Source organism: Monopterus albus, unplaced genomic scaffold (genome assembly GCF_001952655.1).
Source record: "Monopterus albus unplaced genomic scaffold, M_albus_1.0 scaffold3.1, whole genome shotgun sequence".
NCBI lineage: Eukaryota > Metazoa > Chordata > Actinopteri > Synbranchiformes > Synbranchidae > Monopterus > Monopterus albus.
This window is the reverse complement of record NW_018127883.1, coordinates 2,171,802-2,192,738: the sequence shown is the minus strand read 5'-3', so window position 1 is coordinate 2,192,738 and position 20,937 is coordinate 2,171,802. Positions and strand designations below refer to the sequence as shown.

General features: G+C 38.8%; 1 protein-coding gene across 1 annotated transcript in view; it reads left to right on the top strand.

Annotated features, from left to right (window-relative positions):
- chrm3a (cholinergic receptor, muscarinic 3a) overlaps positions 1 to 20,937 on the top strand; it is a 77,264-nt gene that overhangs the window by 54,190 nt on the left and 2,137 nt on the right. The window contains 2 exon segments of the mRNA XM_020598272.1: positions 20,609 to 20,934; position 20,937. The exon segment at position 20,937 is cut by the window's right edge and continues 2,137 nt beyond it. Of these exon segments, the coding sequence (XP_020453928.1) occupies positions 20,609 to 20,934; position 20,937 (327 nt within the window).

The window sequence follows — 20,937 nt, the reverse complement described above, 5'->3', positions numbered from 1 at the left end:
TTATTCTGAAAACAATCCAAGCAAACGCTAAGATGTATTCTGTCTGAATACTGCATTAAAGTCCTCACACTTCACACTGGAGTGAGTACAGAAAAATATATACAGTAAACTGAAGAGCAGTAGCATAAATGTGGCACCCCTGAGTATTAAAAGATTGAATATGATGACTTTAAGTTTAAGTATGAAAAGCTTGCCTGAGGGGAAAGTGTTGTGGTAATGACAACTGACACAATAGCATCAACAGATCTTCAAAGTTTATCACATTTAAACCTAACTTTCTAACTTAATCACACCACTTAACCACTGATATGTCATAAATACTGCATATATGCTGATTAATGTTTCATCTAAAATGATATGAAGATAGATGTGACAGTTCACACAGTCTGTTGACAAAATGAAAAGCAATTATCACTCAGTATTTTTACAGACTCAAGGGCAAATTAAAAAGAAAGTTAAAAGTTTGTTAACAGTAACAGTCTGTGAGTAATGTGTCAGTGGAGGCTGTGTGCCTATAGTGGCAGCTTCCAAATGAAATACAGAAACACCACCGGCAGTTTATCAAAGTGGTTAATTATCTCTGGGTTTCTGATGTGTAGTAAGTGGTCGCCTCACTGAGGGCCGCCTCTAGTCATTGTTAAGCTTTTATCTTAAAACCATATGGAAAAACAAGGAATTCAGTCAGGAAAAGCATCTGTGGCTGTTTCTCAGCCACTTAGTTGGTTTGTTGTCAGCATGTTTCACACCACCTGCATTCTGCCAAGAGTATGGTCAGTTCATTTTTGGAGAAAGAAATTGCCTGTTGTGATGATCATTACATATTAAAGATGTTACATGTCAAAACTCCTGGCAAATAGAAAGAACAAAGCACTTGTATTTAGTCTAATAATGAATCTTAAAGAGACAGAGAGAAGTGAGGAAGTGTAAATAACGGCGTTATTGTCATTTCACACCAGCCTACGTTTCTCTTGTTGTCCACCGAGGCAACCTGTCACTGTTCCCCTCTTTATTCCACACAGTCAACACAACCTGCTCAACTGCCTTAATGTCAGACAAACAGTAGATACATTTCACATTTCAAAGCGGCAGAATGGAGTTTTTATTGTATGAATTCCAGCTGTATCCTCTGATGAGCTATCACTCTGTAAATAAAATGCAATACTCAACCTTTTCAATTTATGCCAATATCCTCATCTGGGTAGGAGCAAATATCCAATGTTCTGCACTATCTTTTAACATGGAATAATGATATGTTTGGGTGTTTCAGCAAGCAGCTACTGTCTGTAAACGTCTTGAAACTATACAGTAAATACTGTATTGTGTTAAAACAGGGCATTAATTTGAATGCGTCAGCAGCACCAACAAGTAAACTACATTTCTAAAATACCCTCATTCTGTCCACCCCCAGAGGGAACGTCGCTTAAAAAGTATTCATTAAATGCCCACAGTGCTGACAGTCATAGGGAGCCTAATATGTTACTTTTGTTAAGTGTACATTAACAGGCTCTAAATTTAACACTACCATGACAGGAAAATGTTTATTTCACAGAATCTGAGACATAACAGCAGCCGTGGCCATCTGGCTGATGTATCTGTTTGCCTCTATGTTAGGTTTCATTTTCTGGTAATGCTAGAAACATAGAAAGTCATACCAACAAACTATAAATCTATATTACCAAAACATCCAAACAGCTGTAATGTTTTAAAGAGAACTGTCATTTTGTGCCAACATAAAACCAAGGTTTCTGTTCGGGTCTGTTAGCTGGCAAAAAGAAAAGATTCTCTAAGGATGTTAGCAGAGATAAAAGCAAGGAATGCAACACAGAATAAATGATATGTCAGCTGTATGTGAAAACAGATGTACTCTATAAAAGACATTAAAAACAGATAACCTAGGTCCTCCGTTTTTCTGGCTCTAAGAGGTCTGACGGTGAAAGAGAAATTTTGCTGCTCAAGCATTTCAGCAGGTCATGAGATCAGTAATTTTCACTTGAGGCCCGGTCTCAGTGAGTTTTACAGAACTAACTGTAAGGACTTCAAATCAGCTCTGGAATTAAGGGAAAACCGTTTCAGCGACGCTAGTGCTAGTGTGTGCAGCCCTGCCTCTGGGGCTGATAGAGCTCAGACAGGAGAGCAGAGAGCTGCAGTAATCCAAGCATGGTGAAAGAAAGGTGTAAATTACTTTTATTCCAGATCGGGAGAGGAAAATTGAAGATGTGAAGTTATTTAATACAGTAATTTAGTGTGATTGGGAAAACAACATACTCATTGTATTGTTTTGCTGAGGTAAGCCATGTTTACAGAGAAGGCTGCCCTCAGTACATTTATCCATTAATATGACAGTTCCCGGATGTGGAATCACCCTGAATTGTCCTGGCTGAGAGGCTTTGTGTGCCCTGAAAACTTAGCAATGAAGAGTATTCTTTTTACTAACAAACCCTTAATTGATCTTCATGTCTAGTAATTTAGTCACCTAACTGCAGAGTCAAACATTCTAATGCTTACTGAGTTGTTTGAAAACCGAGTTTTATGTTTCTACAGGAGCTTATAAAGTTTGAATTGCATTTTATCTTCCTCTGAAAAACTTTTCCCTCCCTTGATTTGCATTTTTCTACTCTGTCCGGATGACCAATTATCCAAAGATGGCACTTTCCCCTCCCACAGAATTTTGTGTGAAACAGATGAAAGTATCAGACATCTGGGCTTATTTGGGCTTTGTTTGCACGAGGGTTTGCAGCTGAGGAGAGTACAGCACTTGTGATGTGACTTTGAGTTGTAATGTCAAAGATTCAAGCCATTTTGGGGGTTTGGAGGAGGACAAATGGATGAAATGAGTTAATGAAGCAGTGCATTAGATCAGGCAGGACATGCAGTGTGAGTTATGTGAACCTGGCAGCTGATCATCAGCCGTCAGCTCCTCTGTCATTAATCCACACACTTCACATCTTTCAGGTCTTACAGGTAATACAAAACACATTTTACCTAAAAATCAATTGAATATTACAGAAGTGAGTGATATCACTTTCTGAGAAATAATAAAAAAAAAATCAGACTGGAGTTTGACCTTTTGATTTTTGTTTTTCGTGCGTCATCCAGTGGATCCTAAACGTAGGAGTTTTTTTTAAATATTTACAGAGCTTAATGGCCTGCGTTTTCCAATAAGAACACCCTTTCCCATCACAGTTGGGCCCTTTCTTTTCGATTTTAATGTTAATGTTAAATTGCAGGAAGGATCATCAGACAGTAGATGGTCACCATTTACTTCATTCAAAGATGCTCATAGGATATAAATGTTGGAGAGACTCAGAGAGCAGAATAAAGTAGGTGCTACAGTGATGTTCCCACATAGTAGTCTGGCACCCGGGGGAAACATGGGAAGAGATAATGGAATAATATCAGTCAAATTCAAGCCACTGAGGGATTTTCCTTCTTCCTGTATCTTTCTTCTGCTTTCTCATGTCTAACTGCTTTTCTCTATGTTCTGTCTATTTCTCTCCCTCGAAACAATTTTGAATCCAGTGAAATGCAGGAGATAAAGCTATAGGAAGAAATTCTGCACAGGGACTAAGATAAAGAGAAGAGCTGTATTAATGTAGGGCTTCTCTGCGATTATAATGTGTATTAAAGTTTTAGGGCTGCAACATTGCTGCAACCTCTGGATCATAGTCCTCGGGAATGATTGAGACACCTGAGGGTGTATTGTGCTTTTCCTCATCGGCTAACCTTAGCACTGAGTAATGTACTCACTCTCATCGCTGTTTAAACAAGTTTAAGGGCCACAAAGCCTCCACATTTGCTGCTGACATGTGAGAAGGGAAACACACAGCTTATATGGTGAAAATAATGGTTCAGTTGATTAAGTGAGAGGTAGTTCAACGCAGAAAACCCAGAAAATGTCATTCTTGTTGACACAGTAGGCAAGTTATATATCATTATTTTCTGGCAGCAGCTTGAACAGGCATAATAGACTAATTTAATGGAAATTTAAAACCTTCACCACTCTGTGCTGCTTTCTGCAGAAGATCAACACAGTTACTGATGTGTTGCTGATTTTAGCACTGTGATGAAAGTCCAGCAGTGAAGTATCAATAAACACACAGCAAGCACTCAGACACAAAGCGTTTGGAGCTGCACAGCACTGCAGGTGTAATGTGATTATGATAAATGAAAGTTCTCACATTGTGGCTAATTTTTGTCAAACAGCAAGGGATTACTGAGAGACATAAGACTAATTTATCTTATTACATGCTGTTACCCTTTATAGTGTAAGTGGCATGTTCTCTAATCCCTAAAAAGACAAGGTTTTGAAACAATACTAATGCTTAAACTGAGACCTCAAGAAGAATATCAACAGCAGGTGAATATTCATAATCATTACAGACAAAATGTTATCTGGTTGTATGATTCCTTTATAGCCTCAGAATGATTTTATGGCTGAACCACCCACATAAAATTCTGGGAGTCTGTTCTGGTCTGTGTTGTCTCTTGTGGCGAGTACACCCACTCATATTAGCTGTGTCGTAAGTGCAGTAGGAGTCATAGAGTCTTTTTCTCTTCAGCTTGGTAACACAGTAATAGTAGCACAGGCATATGAGGATCTCATCACTCTCCATCCTCATAATACTCTTGTCACTGTGCCGGATGAGAACTATTATATGCCACAGATCATCATTCATTAGATGCAGGGGCCCCTGTAAATGCAGGCAGTTTTTTTATGCAAGATATTAGTCCATTTGTGTATTAGCTCAGTGGGTTGCCTCTTCACACTAATTTCAGAAAATGTCTTGTGCTTTGTAGTTAGTTCTGATGATAGCAGAAGATGAGGAGCTCTTGTCAAAGCGATTACATTTCTACACTATTCAGATTTATTTTACTGTACAATGTGTCAGTTTTTGGTATTTGGCTTCTTCTCACATCAGCTCCATTGTAATCCCAGCCATGTAAACTCCTTGCCTATGAGCAGACCCTTTTTCATGTCTCCCTCCTGTGTTGGATGTTTTTTGACAGACCAATAACAACAGGCCTTGGTTGCAAAAGCCAATTGTCAGTGCGGCCTATCGATCACTCGTCTGTTGCTTTTGGCATTCAAGGCTCATTAGCCACTAAGCACCCGATATAAAATATAATTGTAGCTATAAACTTTGTTGTGTCACTCAACCACTGGCATTCCTTTAACATATTTCAAAATCAGGGGTCTTGGTGTGATTCTTCTCTCAACACCCAGATAGCTGTTTTGTTATATTTGACCAAGACCTCCCTAAACCTTTTTCATACTGTGTTGTCTTGCTTTGTTCCTTCTTGTGTGTAACATCAGACTCACACAGGGACTGCAAATGAAATTAAGCCTCTTGGCTGAATCTGGCACATTTTCATCACATTGATGTTACTTAATGTGTACTGTCCTTGATAGATGAATAACATAGCTTCCCAACATTCACATAATACCCACTTTTGCTGTCTTAAAGCTGCATTAACTAACTTCTTTCTCTAGTTTTCGACCATTCAAAGTGAAGTGAGTCAAAACAAACACAAGCAGTATCCCCTCCTGTACTCCCACCACTCCTCTTTGCCCCTCCTGCCCTGTTTCTAAAACTAGGTCATATGTGCTCGTCACAGCCAGAGTCAGTTGACTCCAGAACTGATGTATACAGAATATAGAGCCCATAGAGCCTGTGGTTTTTGGTGGCATTGCAGCGACACAATGTCAAATAAAGAGGTTTATACTTTAGCGATCTGCCTAACATTGTTTGCAGGGGATGTATCTGCAGTAACACAAGCAAATTATACAGAGGAATGTTTTTCCCAGTTATATTGATACACTAATGTTCTGGCCACTATCACGTCACGTTCAATGTTAAATACTTGTAAATAAGAGAAATTCTATGTCATGCTTTGATAGTTGAACAAACTCCCCAATTTTCTAGTTGTGTTGATGGTGTAAATTTTAACAACGTCTCACTAAAATGCTACATGGACTGCAGTGTTAAACTGCAGACATAAACTGGACCAAAACCAAGCAAAAATTTGCAAAATTTCATTTGCTATTTGAGGAAAATGTAATAGTTTCCGCCAATTGGACAACAAAACACTAATGCTGTAGTTAGTTAGAATGATTCCAAATTACTTCCAGAATAATTCAGTACAAAGGTACAAAATTGAAAGGCTAACGTTACCTTGTTAATAATGCTGACATATACACATTAGCCAGCTTTTTCTTACTAGAAATTCAAATCTGTATCAAATTTTAGTCCTTTGGATGCTTTTAGTGGTCTCCATCTCTGACATGCCAAACCATTGTTAACCCTGGTTTTTCCTCATTCTTTGTCGCAATCTTTCCGTGCTACAGAAATCTTTCTGTGGCCTCTTAGATCCAACAGGTCCGCTCCCATCCTGGGTTGTACCTGCACAGGGAGCTTTCACTGGCCATCTTTGAGATGAGTCATACTAGTTTGAAAAACACTTCTTATTACCTCGGATCAACAGGGTCATGGGAGAAGTGCGGTGCGGATTTTACTGACGCTGTCCAGAGAGGGGTGGAAATAAATCCAGGACCTGTCTGCAGAGTGGGGTGGGGGGTTGGTACAGCGAGGAGACAACAGTTCTTGATCATTTTTTACTTTACGTATCTGAATTTGTGTTAAATCTTTAAGTTGTGTTCATATTGACTGTGAAATGATTTTTTTTTTGCCCTGGTGGACTGGTTGTGCATTGAATCTAAAGTGGATTTTGTGCTCAGGGACTGTTTCTGCAATCTGTGTTTGTCCTGCTCAAACAGCCAGTGTATCTACTGTGCCTGTGTGTGAACTTGTTTCACTGCTCAGACTCCAGCTTACTGGAGTCTTACTAGTTCTTTCTGTTATTGTCCTCTAGACTTTTTCTTTTTTCTGTATGTTTATTAATCGGTCTCTTAAAGCCTCAGGATATCTGCAATTTTTTATTAGATTTCGAATGTTTTCATCTCATGTCCATAAGTCAGTCCAGGCCACCAAGAGTGAATTTTCTTCTGTTAGTGTCTCACAGCTCAAAGGTCAGAGGGGCAGTGACACATCACATAAGATGCTGTGTTGGCAAGGCCATTAATTATTAATAAATAAAGTGAAATATGTACAGTCTATTCAGGTAGTTGGAGTCCAGTTCAGCAAGTATACAACAAGAAGCTTTATTTTGTTGTCATTGTAACATTGTGACACGTACAATGAAATTTTGTTTGGAGCCGAGGGCCCCGGGCCACTGTGTGCATACTCACTGCCATCATGGGCAGCTTGGGGGTTAGGTGTCTTGCCCAAGGACACTTTGATCAGCAGGCACCTTCAACCTTCCAGTTGGTAGACGCCCCCCCAACTTTCTTCAATGAAATCTCCAACCATATATTCAAATCCAGCCATGCACTTGTGTGTCTTTGTGTTCAAACTTTTTTTAATCTATCAGAACTGTCCTTCCATATCTACCCATGAGGGCTGGGTTCATTTGCAGCTGGTTAACCGATAATGAGCTTTCAATAGTGAGAAAGACAGATGAGACCACTGTGACTTCCCCAGAGAATTTAAGGAATCAAATTTAAAAGCTATTTTAGGCTCCAGTGCCAGGTATAGTCATGTCACCTGGGTTGGTTTTATTGAATGAAATAGGATACACCTTCTGCCAAGTTGGAGGGGATGGGACAGCTCAGAGCAGCAATATTTGAGTGAATGAGACAGAGGCATAGCCAGAGACTTGAGATTGTGTGTGTGTGTGTGTGTTTCCGCGTCCCTGTAAGTGTTCATGTTTGTAATACGGTTAGCGCTCTGTTAACTGTCTATGTAAGCCTGTCTACATCCACCAGAAAAAGAATTTGGACTATGTCATAATCTGCCGTGTCAGCACTGCCTCTCTTTGTGGCAATATAGTACTTGGATTGTTTTCAAGGCTTCCTTGTAATCACCTTGTTGACTCACTCGCCCTTCAAGTATTTGAGCTTTGGAAACTGATGATGTGTGTGTTTGCATGCCTGTAAGTGTGTTAGTGAAAGGAAGACAGAGGATGTGACAGAGTCAACATTTGTATGGGTGTGCTATAATCCATCTAGAGATACAGACAAATTAAAGGAAAAAATTAAGTTACCAAGACAGACTTTTTAGTAAATCGTCTCATTAACAGTTTCATTTGGAGGGAGGAAACATCATTCTCACACAACATATTCCCTCACAGTTTTTCATACTCATTAAGCTATTCACTAACCTTCAGCTAAAACCATTAATCAGTTCATCGGTAGAAAATTACTATTTTGAAGCAAAATTGCCAGCATTTTTGGTAACACCTTCATTAATGTGAGGAAATGTTTTTTTGCCATACGTGATAATAAACTGAACATCTTTGGCTGTACACGACATTTGATGAAACCACCTTTGAAAGTCAAATTTGGCATTTTTCCTAATTTTTTGGCTTTCTGTGAATAAAAAGATAAATCAATAGGTTAAGAAAGTAATCAGCAAATTAATCAGTTACCCCTGCATTTCTTTTTTTTTACTCATGTATTCAGTATTTTTCTTTAAGTTGTCATCATCTGTATATCAGTGTTATACAATGTAGGTATATTGTGTGATATAGAGGCACACAGACATGGTCTCCGTCATCTGACAACCCCCTGAGATACTAAGTCTGTTGTGTTCGTCCTCTCACGCATAAACACATAATATTCCATTGCTGGATCCCTTACAGTCTCCATGTAGGAGCTGTGACAACTTACAGTATGTCTCCTCACACACTCCAATCCCCCCATATCCTTTCATCTCTCTCCCTCTCTCTCTCTCCTCTGTACCCCCTGCACAACCCTGAACCTCTGCCTCCAGCATTTAAAGACCCGTCTCCTCCCGCTTAAGCATGTTTACATAGGAGTGAGTGTGTGCTTTTTCTCCCTCTCTGTCTCATTCAAGTGTCTGTTCAATAGGCAGATGGTTGCACTTCCTTTTAAGGATTGATCGCAATAGCCTATCACTTACATGTGTATAGCATCTGTGTAGAGTCGCGCTGAAGTTCAGGCATGTGGAGCGAGAAAGGGTTAGGCCTGGAATTTGCCTCACATAAAGCACACGCAAGGTATGTATTGGGCTACATCCAGATTTTCTGTGAGAATGAAACAAAGGTCAACTTTCAGTGTTCTCTGTGCTGTCATCCTCCAGTGGACACAGCCTTCTGGTTTGACATATTCCTGAGCCAGTCTTCCACTGTCTCTATTTTGCTTCTTTTCCTTCCTGTCTCTTACTTTCACATACACACATACAGCACTATGCAGGCATGTATAAGCATCTAAGGAGTGGCATGTCTAAAGAGTTCCAGCATCTTGTTACTGAGACTGTCAAAAAGGACGGAGACCCACCGCAGAGGTGAAGATGTGTGTGAAATCCGATGAGCCTCTAGCACTGGTCAAAAGTCACTAGCACTGGTCAACATCCTGCTTCTCACTCTTGTCTCCTCAGATCCAGCTACTCCAATACAACAGCTAAAACCTATGACAAGAAGAATTTCATTTATGATATACAATAACAGTTTAATACATTTTAGAAAAATCTTACAACTGCCTAGATTTTATTTTATTTTTAGAAATCAACACATCACAAAACATTAAACAAATAATCTGCTGTCATACAAACATGTTCTCCAGTTTGACTGACACAGTATGCTGTATGTTTTTGCCCCCAGCACAACATTTACACTTTAAGCCTGATTCAGTCCTGATTAGTGCTGATTCAAATCACTGGTGGAAGAATTAATGCTTTTGCTGATGTGAGGCAGTTGGGTTAAGGAATGACTGTGGTTAAAGAAAATGTTTAAAATAATATCTAACTCTTACTGTATGCTTTGTTAACTTGCCCAACCACATCAGCCTCATCCCTCTGCTTATGGTGGGCTACTGCTGAAACGTCATGCTGACATTTTCTTTGCATGACAGTCCGTTTTCCCAATACATTTATACTGAATATATCAGGAAAATGTTCACCTTTTATATTTTAATTAGTTTTCCCATTCAGCTTGGTAGTGCCTCTGGTTAGCTAAAACATGTTTCGGGTATTTATGGTTATTTTTTTGGCAAACTAAAACACACATGGTTGAGATTTGGGAGAGATGATGGTTAAATAATGAAAACTGAACCCCGGTTTCCCGTGTGCAGCCATCAGCCTCCTCTCTGTGCCTCTGTTGCACTGTAAGAACGTTAAACTACTGTACGTCCTGTAATAGAACTAAATGCTCTAATGAATGTAAATTAAAATAGCAAAAACTTGCATATGAACAGTGCACACAGTGTTGGAAAATATACTGCAGCAAGCTTAGATTTAGAGGAACAAAACAAAATTACACAAGTAAAAATAAAAGAGGCTCTCTTTTAAAGAGAGGCATACATACATAGAGTAGTTTAGATTTTGCACACTGCAAAAAGTTGTCCTGTCCCTTTACCTGCTCCCAGTATAACAGAGATTATTTGGCTAGTATCAGCTTTTGACTAGATCCTGTTCACAGCCATCCTTGGCACAAGCATAACCTCTCTGGCTATTATTTCACTTTCTTGCATTGCAGTTTTATCAGACTAAGTGCCCGTCAAACTGCCATCTGTTTCTGGCTCGTGGTGCCAGTGTAATCAGGACTCAGACACTCTGCTATGGTAATCTGGATTGCAGTAAAAAAAAAACCACTTCAATAAAGGCAGATCTCCTGGCTGTCTATAGTCATAAAGGAGAATAAACAAGGTTAGATCAGAATAATTATACTGAACTACTTCCTGGTATTAAGGGACTGACAGGGCTTCATCTATTGTATAAACACAAGTCCTCTTCCTCTAGCTGTCTGAGCAGAAGAGTTTACACTGGCCACATTTGCTCACCTTCCACTTTAAGAGCAAGATTTACATTGATGACTAAAGTATTTCTGCCAAGGTCCATACATGCCTGGAAGTGTTAGTGAATTACAACATGTATGGCTTTTTCCTCTAAGATTAATTGTCTTCTTTACAGTAGATAAATGTGAACACATCTATTTTTACTACAGTGTGAAAGTGTGAAAATGTATTGTCTTACACAACATTTATGTAATCAATTCTCTGGGCTGGCTTTGAAACTAAAGTGTGAACATACTGTATATAACAAATAAATAACTAGGCTCAATTGTGCTTTGTTCAACTAGAATTTGATCAGCTCAGATGTGCTTTTTTGTTAATTTTTTAAAGCTACATTAGCATCATAGTTCTAGGGCTGGCATTTTTGTCTGTTTCATGTAATATCTCAACAATTATTAAATGGTTTGCCATGAAATTTGGGATGGATATTTATGTTTTCCCCAGGATGAATTATATATATATACTTATGTTGCATCTCATTAGGTGCCATCATCTTGTCAGCATTTTAATTTGGCTTGTTAATTACTCCAAAGCAGGTATTCACGCTCACATTTTATTGTTGCTCATTTGAATCCAACTCTAGAACCTGCTTTGACCTCATCAACCTTCAGTTCATTTCAGACCAACTAGCATTACAAAATGGATTGTGGAATTAGTCTAAGCATGTCCTCATGTCAGCTACAGAAACAAGCCAGGGGATTAGCTGTCATTAATTTCACTTTATATAAGCGCTGGGAGATGAGAAGTGACAGAGAGTAGAGCCATGGTGCAAAATAATAACTGAATCATTTTTCTTTATACCCCCGCTGTTTGGTATAAAATCTTTTTGCTAAGAATAAAAGAGAGAATTTATAATAAATTGCTTTCAAGAGATTATAATTTTTACTGTAAATAAAAGGTCACTTTGTTTCAGGTGATATAGTGGAAAGAAATTTACATTTCTAACGTTGCACAAACAAAGAGGAATTTGTGTTGTGTTTTATGTAAATTCAGAACTGCACAATGTAACAAACAATAGACTTTGAGCAGTCAGTCATTGCAATTTACAGCATGACTGTCTGTTTATGGGACAACAGAGAACAAATAAAAAAGGAGGAATGTTGGAGACATATGTGAGGTTGTAACTCAAATTCTAACATTCCTGTCATATCAACACGTCAGGAACGGAACAGTAATGCAGAGATTACAGCATCTAAATAAAAAAAAAGATGGGCTTTTTATTTACCCAAAAATAAGAACAAAAAAATACAAACAGAATCAATATCAAACAAACTGGACCCTTTTTATTTTCTATATATACCGTTTGCGAGTGTTTTGCAAGACAAGCAAAAAACTTTGATTCGATATACGAGCAAGGTCTCGCAATACGAGTAGTACGTACGCTTTGTCTGCTGAGCGTCATGTGACGTATGTCATAACTGAACCGATGGTTCTCGCGCTTCACTCGTATAGTCAATATCTGTACTGCAACAATGGCCCCTCACACCAGCCACGATTCTTTTCAAAGGTAAAGCGCCGGCTAATTTGTTTTATTTTTACTTTATACCGTATGTTGTATTACTGTAATCATGTTTATAAGGACAAGTGGGTGTGGAACAAACCATCTGAGTTTCCATTATTTTCCATTATACGAGCATGTTACCAGAACGAATTATACTCTCAATCCAAGGTTCCGCTGTAGATACAGCAACTCAAAATACAGCAAACTAAACTGCACAGTACCTCAAACAAAAAACCAGCTGACCTAACAAATGGGGAACATAAATACTGGCTGGCCAAACCAGTGACACACACAGGGAGTGGACAAAGACACTAACTAAATAATCTACCAATAAACACAGAACAGACAGTCCACTGACAACTAAATATGTTTCTTTAGAGGTAAAAAACAAAAAAAAAACAAAAAAAATGACAAAGTTTTAACATAAACTACAAACAAACTATATATTTCTCCCAAACGCCCCCCTCTCCTGTATTGGGCACTCGGTGCAGTCTAGGCCTAGTGGGAGGTATTTAAACCTGCTGCTGCCTCAGTCCAATCCTTTTGTCAGGACCACTCCCATCCATGGACCAGGAAATGTGGACTGCAGGCACAGAGATTCAAAACTTCAACCTTCCGGTTGGGAGACGACTGCTCTACCCACCAATTTGACTACTGGTGGCAGCTTAGGCCCTCACATGGTGAAGGCCAGGGCTGAGGCCTTCACACCACATATTAGCAAAATCATAGCAATTATTATATGTTTAATAAATTCTTAGTTTCAGTTATTGCTGTTATATACTAACACATATATCCTCACAAAATCCACACAATATAAAACAACACTTGCATGTACCACTGGGCACACTGGCCAGAACAGAGAGCTGTTCAGTGACTCACGTTAGCTGAAAAACTGTGCTTTATACACGCTGGTCTATTTCTTTGTTTCACACAAGGATGTTCTGATTTGTCTCCCAAACAAATATTGCACATTCACCCTAAACCTTTTCCACCATAAAGAGGGTCTGGCCATTCAGTGCAATAAACTCACCATTACTTTTCTGGCTTTTTTAATTTACCTTATCTCCTCAGAGCATCCTCTAATGTTTGCTACTTGACAGACTGTTTGTGATAAGGGATGAATGGTTGGCTGCTTCTGAGAGGGATATTTCTTGTCAGTTGGGTTTTCAGTGTAAAAGATGGAGCCTTTCAGATGCTTCTCATAAATTACAGAGATATATGTATAAGAAGTTGAACATGTCCCAATCTGATTCTTGGCTCCTGGGCAAAGACACACACAAACTGCAAAGTGTCTGACACTTCCTGGCTGAGTAAAGCAAATACTGAATGTTAATACAGCATGGACTGTATTTATACCCAAATTTGAAATGCTATGCTTTAGAGACAGCTGTAGGGATCAACATGTCTGAAATACAAGCGCGATCCTAGCAGATGGAGATGTTCCCCAGTCTAAATGGCATGTTAATTTTGGGAACAAAGCAATTATGTCGAAACAAATATTTTTGCTCCGTACTTTTTCTAGTTTAATTGGCCATAGGCAATCTAGGAGACAGGGTGATGCCATGTGGGTTTTTGTCATTTAACTCTGAAGAAGTTTTTTTTTTTTTTTGTTACTTAGATAACATGTCACACACCACAAAAAAAGGAAATTCAGAGTTTCATTCATGCTTTTCTTTTCCCTCTGGAAGATTATGATTAATCTAATCATGACACATTATTATTAAAATAGCCCATTCATTGCTGGGGTGGTGTGATATTCAGTAGTTATTTGAAAACACACTTACTTTCAATGTGGATTCATTAATTTAGGTGTTATGCATCTGAAGTTAAAGATGAGTTTCTTTTCTGCTTTTTATGTTCCCATTGTAGAATACAAGCAAGGGTGGGTTATGTATAAGCATCAAACCTATCTTTTATCTTATAGAATTATATAGTTGGTTTTGAACAGGCCATCCTTAAATGTGGACAATGAAAGAGAATAACTGAATCATTTTTCTTTATGCCATTGCTTTTTGTAATAGAATCTCCTTAATTACCCTCTTTTCTACCCTGACTTTTCTTCGCTGAATTCCTATCAGAGGTCGACTGGCGGCAGAGATGCACAGATTGAAAGCACTTGAATGACTTCTATAACTATGTACACATCCTGGCAGGTAGAACCGGAGCAGCTGGCTCTACCCCCATCTTCTATGGCTTTTCCTCTTGATGCTTTTGAAGTTTATGGCTTGTGGTTGGCCTGCACTATCAGGCATGCCCTCATTTTGCCATTGTGCCTTAATTGTGGACACAGCAGTGGTTATGTGTCCAGCCACTCACCACTTGCTTTGTCACTCAGTCGGGTGGCAAATTAAAGGAAAAACCTGAATAAATGAGTTGGGTTTTCCAGCATGCCAATGCCCTCATCCATAGGGTACAAGGGGTCACTGAATGGTTTGATGAAAATGATATGAATCATATGCTAAAGACCTTGCAGTTATCAGATCTTAACCCAACTGAACATAGCACTCTCCAAAAAAATCTCCACCACCATCATCCAAACACCAAATGAGGGAATATCTTTTGGAAGAATGGTGTTCAGTAGACTCCAGAGATTTGAAGAACCAATACCAAGGTGCGTGGTGGCCCAACACCATAATGAGACACTTTATGCTGGTTTTTCCTTTCATTTGTTGCCTATTAGTCATGTACTGAGACAGACTATGATAAGACTATGTCCTTTGTGATCTGTCATCTGCAGGTTTCATAACCTTTGGGAGGAGGAGGGGCTGTAAATGCTTCACATTATAAAACACTCTCAAGATTTACATGGCTTAAATTCTGTGAACTTTAGGAAACAACTTACTGTACTGTAGAGAATCCACCTTCTGCCAAGTAGGCAGTAGATGTTTGTTCTTATCAGCACTGAGTACCTGACAGATGGCCTTGTGCTGTCTCACAACCCTTGCCACCATCTTCTGGCAGGAGCGTCATCATCACCAGCTTGTGATAGATTTAGCTCATCCTTCCCTTTCTTTTATGAAGGACAGGGACAGGCAGTACTTAAAGCAATACATACTATAGTGTACCTCTTTACACCCTCTCTCTGATGTACTTGTTAGGAAAAATTATGAAACCAGTAACTATAACAACTATAACACTATAGTTTTATATTATATGTACTGTACATTTTATGTATCTATAAGAGCCATCTCTCACAAACATATTTCTACAATTAGAGGTGTGGTATAAAGCTTTGTCTTAGGTTAGAATAATGTAGAATTACACAGTTATTTTAATATATATTACCGGTTCGGAGCCAGGGCCCCTGTAGGGCACTGGGGGAAAATAGTTGGTTAGAGACATTTATGATTCCACAGAATGCATCGTCAGTAGTGAAAGTGGTGGGGAAGGAGCAACAGGGCAACATTAAAATTCTGGAGGATATATAAAACTGGGAGATTGCACAAGGGTTACGAACTTTAATTATCTTCTTGAAGTGCTCATTCATAACTGTGCTGAACGTTAAGTGGTTGCTATCTGAGCTAGTTAAAGCTTTTTGTCATTTATACGACATGCTGTATTGTACATATGTGCTACTCTCTAAGTAAAGATAATACACATCACATGCTTATACCATTATAATTGGTTCAAATGTTTACATACAGTCATAGTGTTACCCATATTTTCTTCTATATATCCATGTGCATGCCATGTGTACTCTAAGTCTGTATGATTAAGGGAGATTTGGTCTTACTGTAGGTCAGAGTGTTTAAAGATACTCGTTTTATGTCTCCCAAGTTAGTAGCTGTTAGGCATCACCTGTTTAGTCATTTTAAGCATGATCAATATCAAACATATCATAGACTACTGCATATATGGACACTTTAATGCAGAGGGCAGACCATACAGCATTTGTATTATTCCAGACATGACTGAACCTTCCTTTAAGCCAATGCACTAATGCTTATGTCACCTGTTGGCATAGTATTTGCAAATGTAAGATAAAACTTCTGGGTCAGAGTTGGTCTGCTCCAGGTTTCGCTTACCGGTGAGGTTACATCGCTCAATAGATAGAAATCAATAACTCCTGCAGCAGTCAGAGTTGCGGTACTGTTTGCCCCATCATATTTCACCCTGATACAAACACCCTCTTCATCTTTTATCACTCAGTTGGGTGACTGAAATAGGCATGGTATACAGTATCTCTGAATGTTATCCCTTACCGTTCAACACCACATCATCTAACTCTGGGGAATAGTAGAGGCTTTACTGACACAATGGAAAGGGCTGTTTTTAAAGTAACATATCTTTATGAGGTTTAACAGAAAGCATTATTGGTCTTAATACACACTCACTGTATCACTGTTTCAAGTCCTGAGTCACTCCTGCATTTGCCTTATGTTGAATTTTGGGTAAATGTGCCATTTTGGGAGATCACACTCAATATCCATTATAGAGATATACATTACAAACACCTATAAGTTAATTAATAAAGCTAAATGCTATCCCATACAGCTATATACAGTAGTGGATGCTTCATCTACGTCCAAACATCCACTTTAGTTTAGAGTACAAGCAGGATGGAAATGGATTAATGCTTCCAAATAAATAGGTGAGAGGATTCCTTTTTCAGTCTGTCACTGACGAAGACAGGACCTAGGTCCGCTACGAGTTAGCTACAGTCAGTTAAAGTTATCCATTCCAAATTACTACAGTCAACAAAGTGAAATCTAAAAGATTTAAGCAGCTTTTTAGCCAAACAAAACAAATGTATGCAGGTAAACACACATATCACTGACGAAGACAGGACCTAGGTCCGCTACGAGTTAGCTACAGTCAGTTAAAGTTATCCATTCCAAATTACTACAGTCAACAAAGTGAAATCTAAAAGATTTAAGCAGCTTTTTAGCCAAACAAAACAAATGTATGCAGGTAAACACACATATCTCCCAAAGTGGCACCCCTGTCCCAACATTCAACACGGCATGACGTACCTTCACATTCTCTATGGTGTTGCCACAAGGCATCAGTCTACATAGTGTATGACGATCCAGCACTGCCCAGCCATTGATGGTAATCACAAAGTCATTGCTTGCATCTGCTAGGTTGGCCAAATACTGTATGTATGCATTCAGTCTGTAGTTTCTCTCCAGGAATAGCTAATGCCTGACCACTTCAGTTTTGTCAGTCCAGTCTCCTGTCTCGCTCTCCAAATTTCTGCAGAGCCAGAGTATTTTTTTGTTTTGAGTTTTTGGTTGAGACTAGTGTAGTTCTGCCTTGTTTGACAGTAAACTTTTTATGTTTAAGCTGCTTATGCCTGAGTTGTTTTTACAATAATGCCTTATTATTGTAAACTCCCCAAAACCCTTGTCTGCCTCCAGATGTCTCTCTGCACATGGCTTCATTCTGTTAGACATAACAGAAGGTGCTTACATGAGCAATTGGAGAGACAATGCTAAAATTTCGGTCAAGGCAGCATTAATAAAAGCAAGTTGTTTTTTTTTTTTACTTTATTGTAGTACGGACATTTTATTAATCCTTGCTGAGTGTGTACCTATGTAGATAGTGCTAAAAATAAAGGTTTTTTTGGACAGCATCGCTGTAACTGAAGGTGTGTTGTTGAAGAGACCAGTGTATTATAGCAGCTTTAACCTTTACCAAAAAGTACTTGTCAACATGACTCATGTTTGCTGGACATCATCTGCTCGTATCACTGCTTTGCTAGATTAGTTGCCGAAAATAGAAACCTGAAATGGCTGTAGTGTGTATTAGTCACCCAATCATTTAGATGGATCCTTGGACCCAACTTGGATTGTGCTGTCCAACCCTGCTAGGATAAATGCCTCGCAATGTTGGGGAACATATTTTGTTGCAACACAGTAAACGAGTATTGATCTCACTCTCTATGCACTTGAAACTATCACACCTATGTACCTGGGAGTCAGACTTAAGATATAAGGCTTAACATAGACCTAATGGCTTTACTGTAATAGCAGTTGGTTGTCAAAGGTCTAACGAGCCCACCCATTTTGGAAAAGGATCTTGTCATCTACTGCATATATTTTTCATCTGAAAGGCTTGATCAGTTCAATTCTAGGGAAAAATAAACAATACAGAAACCTCTTTAGCTCTGCTGTGCAGTCAGTTTTTCCTCCTAGGGGATTACAGATGCAGATTTATGGCAATTAACTATTGCAATCTGCTGCAACAACAAGGCTTAAATGGTCCGTGTATAAATATTTTTGCTCTGCATGAAAATATGGCATGAATAAACAGGTTTTTTGCATACAAAACTAGATATGCATTACTTTCTCCAGTGTAAGTGAATTATCTTGTCATTCTTATATCAGTGTGTTGCATCCTGTAAAACCTTACATTTGAAAAAATCCTGACCCACCAGTGCCTATACTGAGTTACTGTGTAACTCTCAAAGAGACAGAGGGAGGTATAGTGAGTCTGACATGCGGTCTTTCCCCACAGGAGCCACTCCACTCCACTGTTCTGTAAGCCTCCTAAAAATCTATTCCCCACTCAGGACACTTTTCTTTTCAGATTCTATTTGTCTGATTTTTCTTTATTAAACTTCATTATTTGTTTTTCTAATTTCATTTTTTCTTCCTCTATGTTTACTGCAAGATTAAAGACTGATCTCCCTATGGTTTACGTCTTTATCTTCATACAGACACATTTTGCCCTTGTAAACCAATTAAAAGATGTTTAACACTCATTAGTAACACATTTCCATCTTACATGCACTGTAGCTTTGTGAAAAGTTAAGAGTTGACTTTGTTTTCTTAACAGGCTTTTACGTTTACTGTCTGTCACTTTTTTACATTTGTTCTCACAGGTGTTGTTGTTTCATGCTCAGTTTGGAATAATTGAATTTTTCATCCATCTACACTGTAGTTTGATACAGTTCTAAGTCTAATGCTGTACTGTAGGTTTTCTGTGCAGATATTGTATATACGTATGATTCATGTATAATATACGTGCATGCTCATAACATAAACAGTATAGGTGTGAAATGTCAGAGCATATTGTCCATGTGTGTGCACAGATGTAGTGATACATACTGTATTTGCAGTGGGGATAGCAGAGCGCCTCCTGATGATAGTAGTAGCAGTGCACGCTCAGTGTCACAAACGGCCATGAGTCACTGTTGGCTACTGGGATTTTTTAACACCTCTGTGGGAGGTCTGAGACGATGTCAAGGCACAGGTGCAGAACTCAGCCTCAAATATCTTTCACTGCAGGATGAAATTGTGTGCACGATTGTGGTTTTATTCCGTATGAGAAAGCTATGGTGGTGCCTACATGTCTTTATCAGCACATGCATTTATCAGGATATTTGTGTAAATAGTGTACACAGCAGTTTGTATGAGTGTTTCTAACTGCAAAGTGCATTGCAGCTCGTTCCAACTGTGAAGTGCATAATAAAAAACAACCATATTCAGACACGAACAAATGCCAGAATACATCCCATAGTTTAAGAGTGCTTCTTCAAGTAAATGCATCTTTTTTTAGTTTTGCATGTGATGTCTACATAATTTTGTAGCCTTGGCAGTAGCATGCTGTTTTTGACCTAGTGTCATATTTTATAAAGAAACTATCAACAGAGTTTGAGCACCATTATTGACTACAAAGTATATCACTAGGAATGTGTGGTTGACTTGCAAACAAACGCCAGAGGTGACATCAGACACTGGAGCTAAATTTTGAATAAAGATCACCAGCCTGCTAGCTCCACACTTCATATGATATGCAATGCACCATCCCAACACAGTTATCTTTACAGACTAGGCAATCATGTGGGAAGATACATTACCTGTGTGTAAGTGAAATGTCTTTGCAATTTACTGGGTATCATAAGAAATGTGTTGATTGTAATCATTCTCTCTCACTGAAAGCATTTGGTATCTAGTTATGTTGATTCAAATGCCAATTTGTGATATATATATACAGTATCTTGAAAATCGTTCCCAGTGTGCATACAGATTGCCTGCCAATGATGTTTTGAGTTATTGTTTAACAGGAAAGACAGCCCAAATCATCTTTGCTCTATCAGACACCCGGCTTGGTTGAATAGGTTTCTAGCCTCACCTACTGGATATAAATAGGAATGACTACTCATGTGTCCCTTATTCCTTTCATTCTCTCTATCACTCTGTCCTTTGTCCTCTTTCTTTTTGTGCCAATTTCCTCCTCCCTAATATTCTCAATATCTTCCTATATATCTCACGTTTATGTCTTTCTCTTTTCAGAATATGCCAGGACATAACAATGAGCTCCAACAGCACAAACTCTGGCTTCCTGATTGCCAGCACTTCACCTCCAGTGACCGGAGACTACTCACAGTCCAATGCTCTCCACCAAGGAGCAACAGGAGGAGCACCCTGTTTGGATTTTTATAATTCCTCATCCACCAGCAAACTTTTTAACTTCACCCCAGAATCCCAAAATGGGAACAGAACAGATCAAAATCCCTTGGGGGGCCACACTGTGTGGCAGGTTGTTCTTATTGTTATGCTGACAGGCACGCTATCACTGGTCACCATCATTGGCAATATTCTGGTAGTGGTATCCTTCAAGG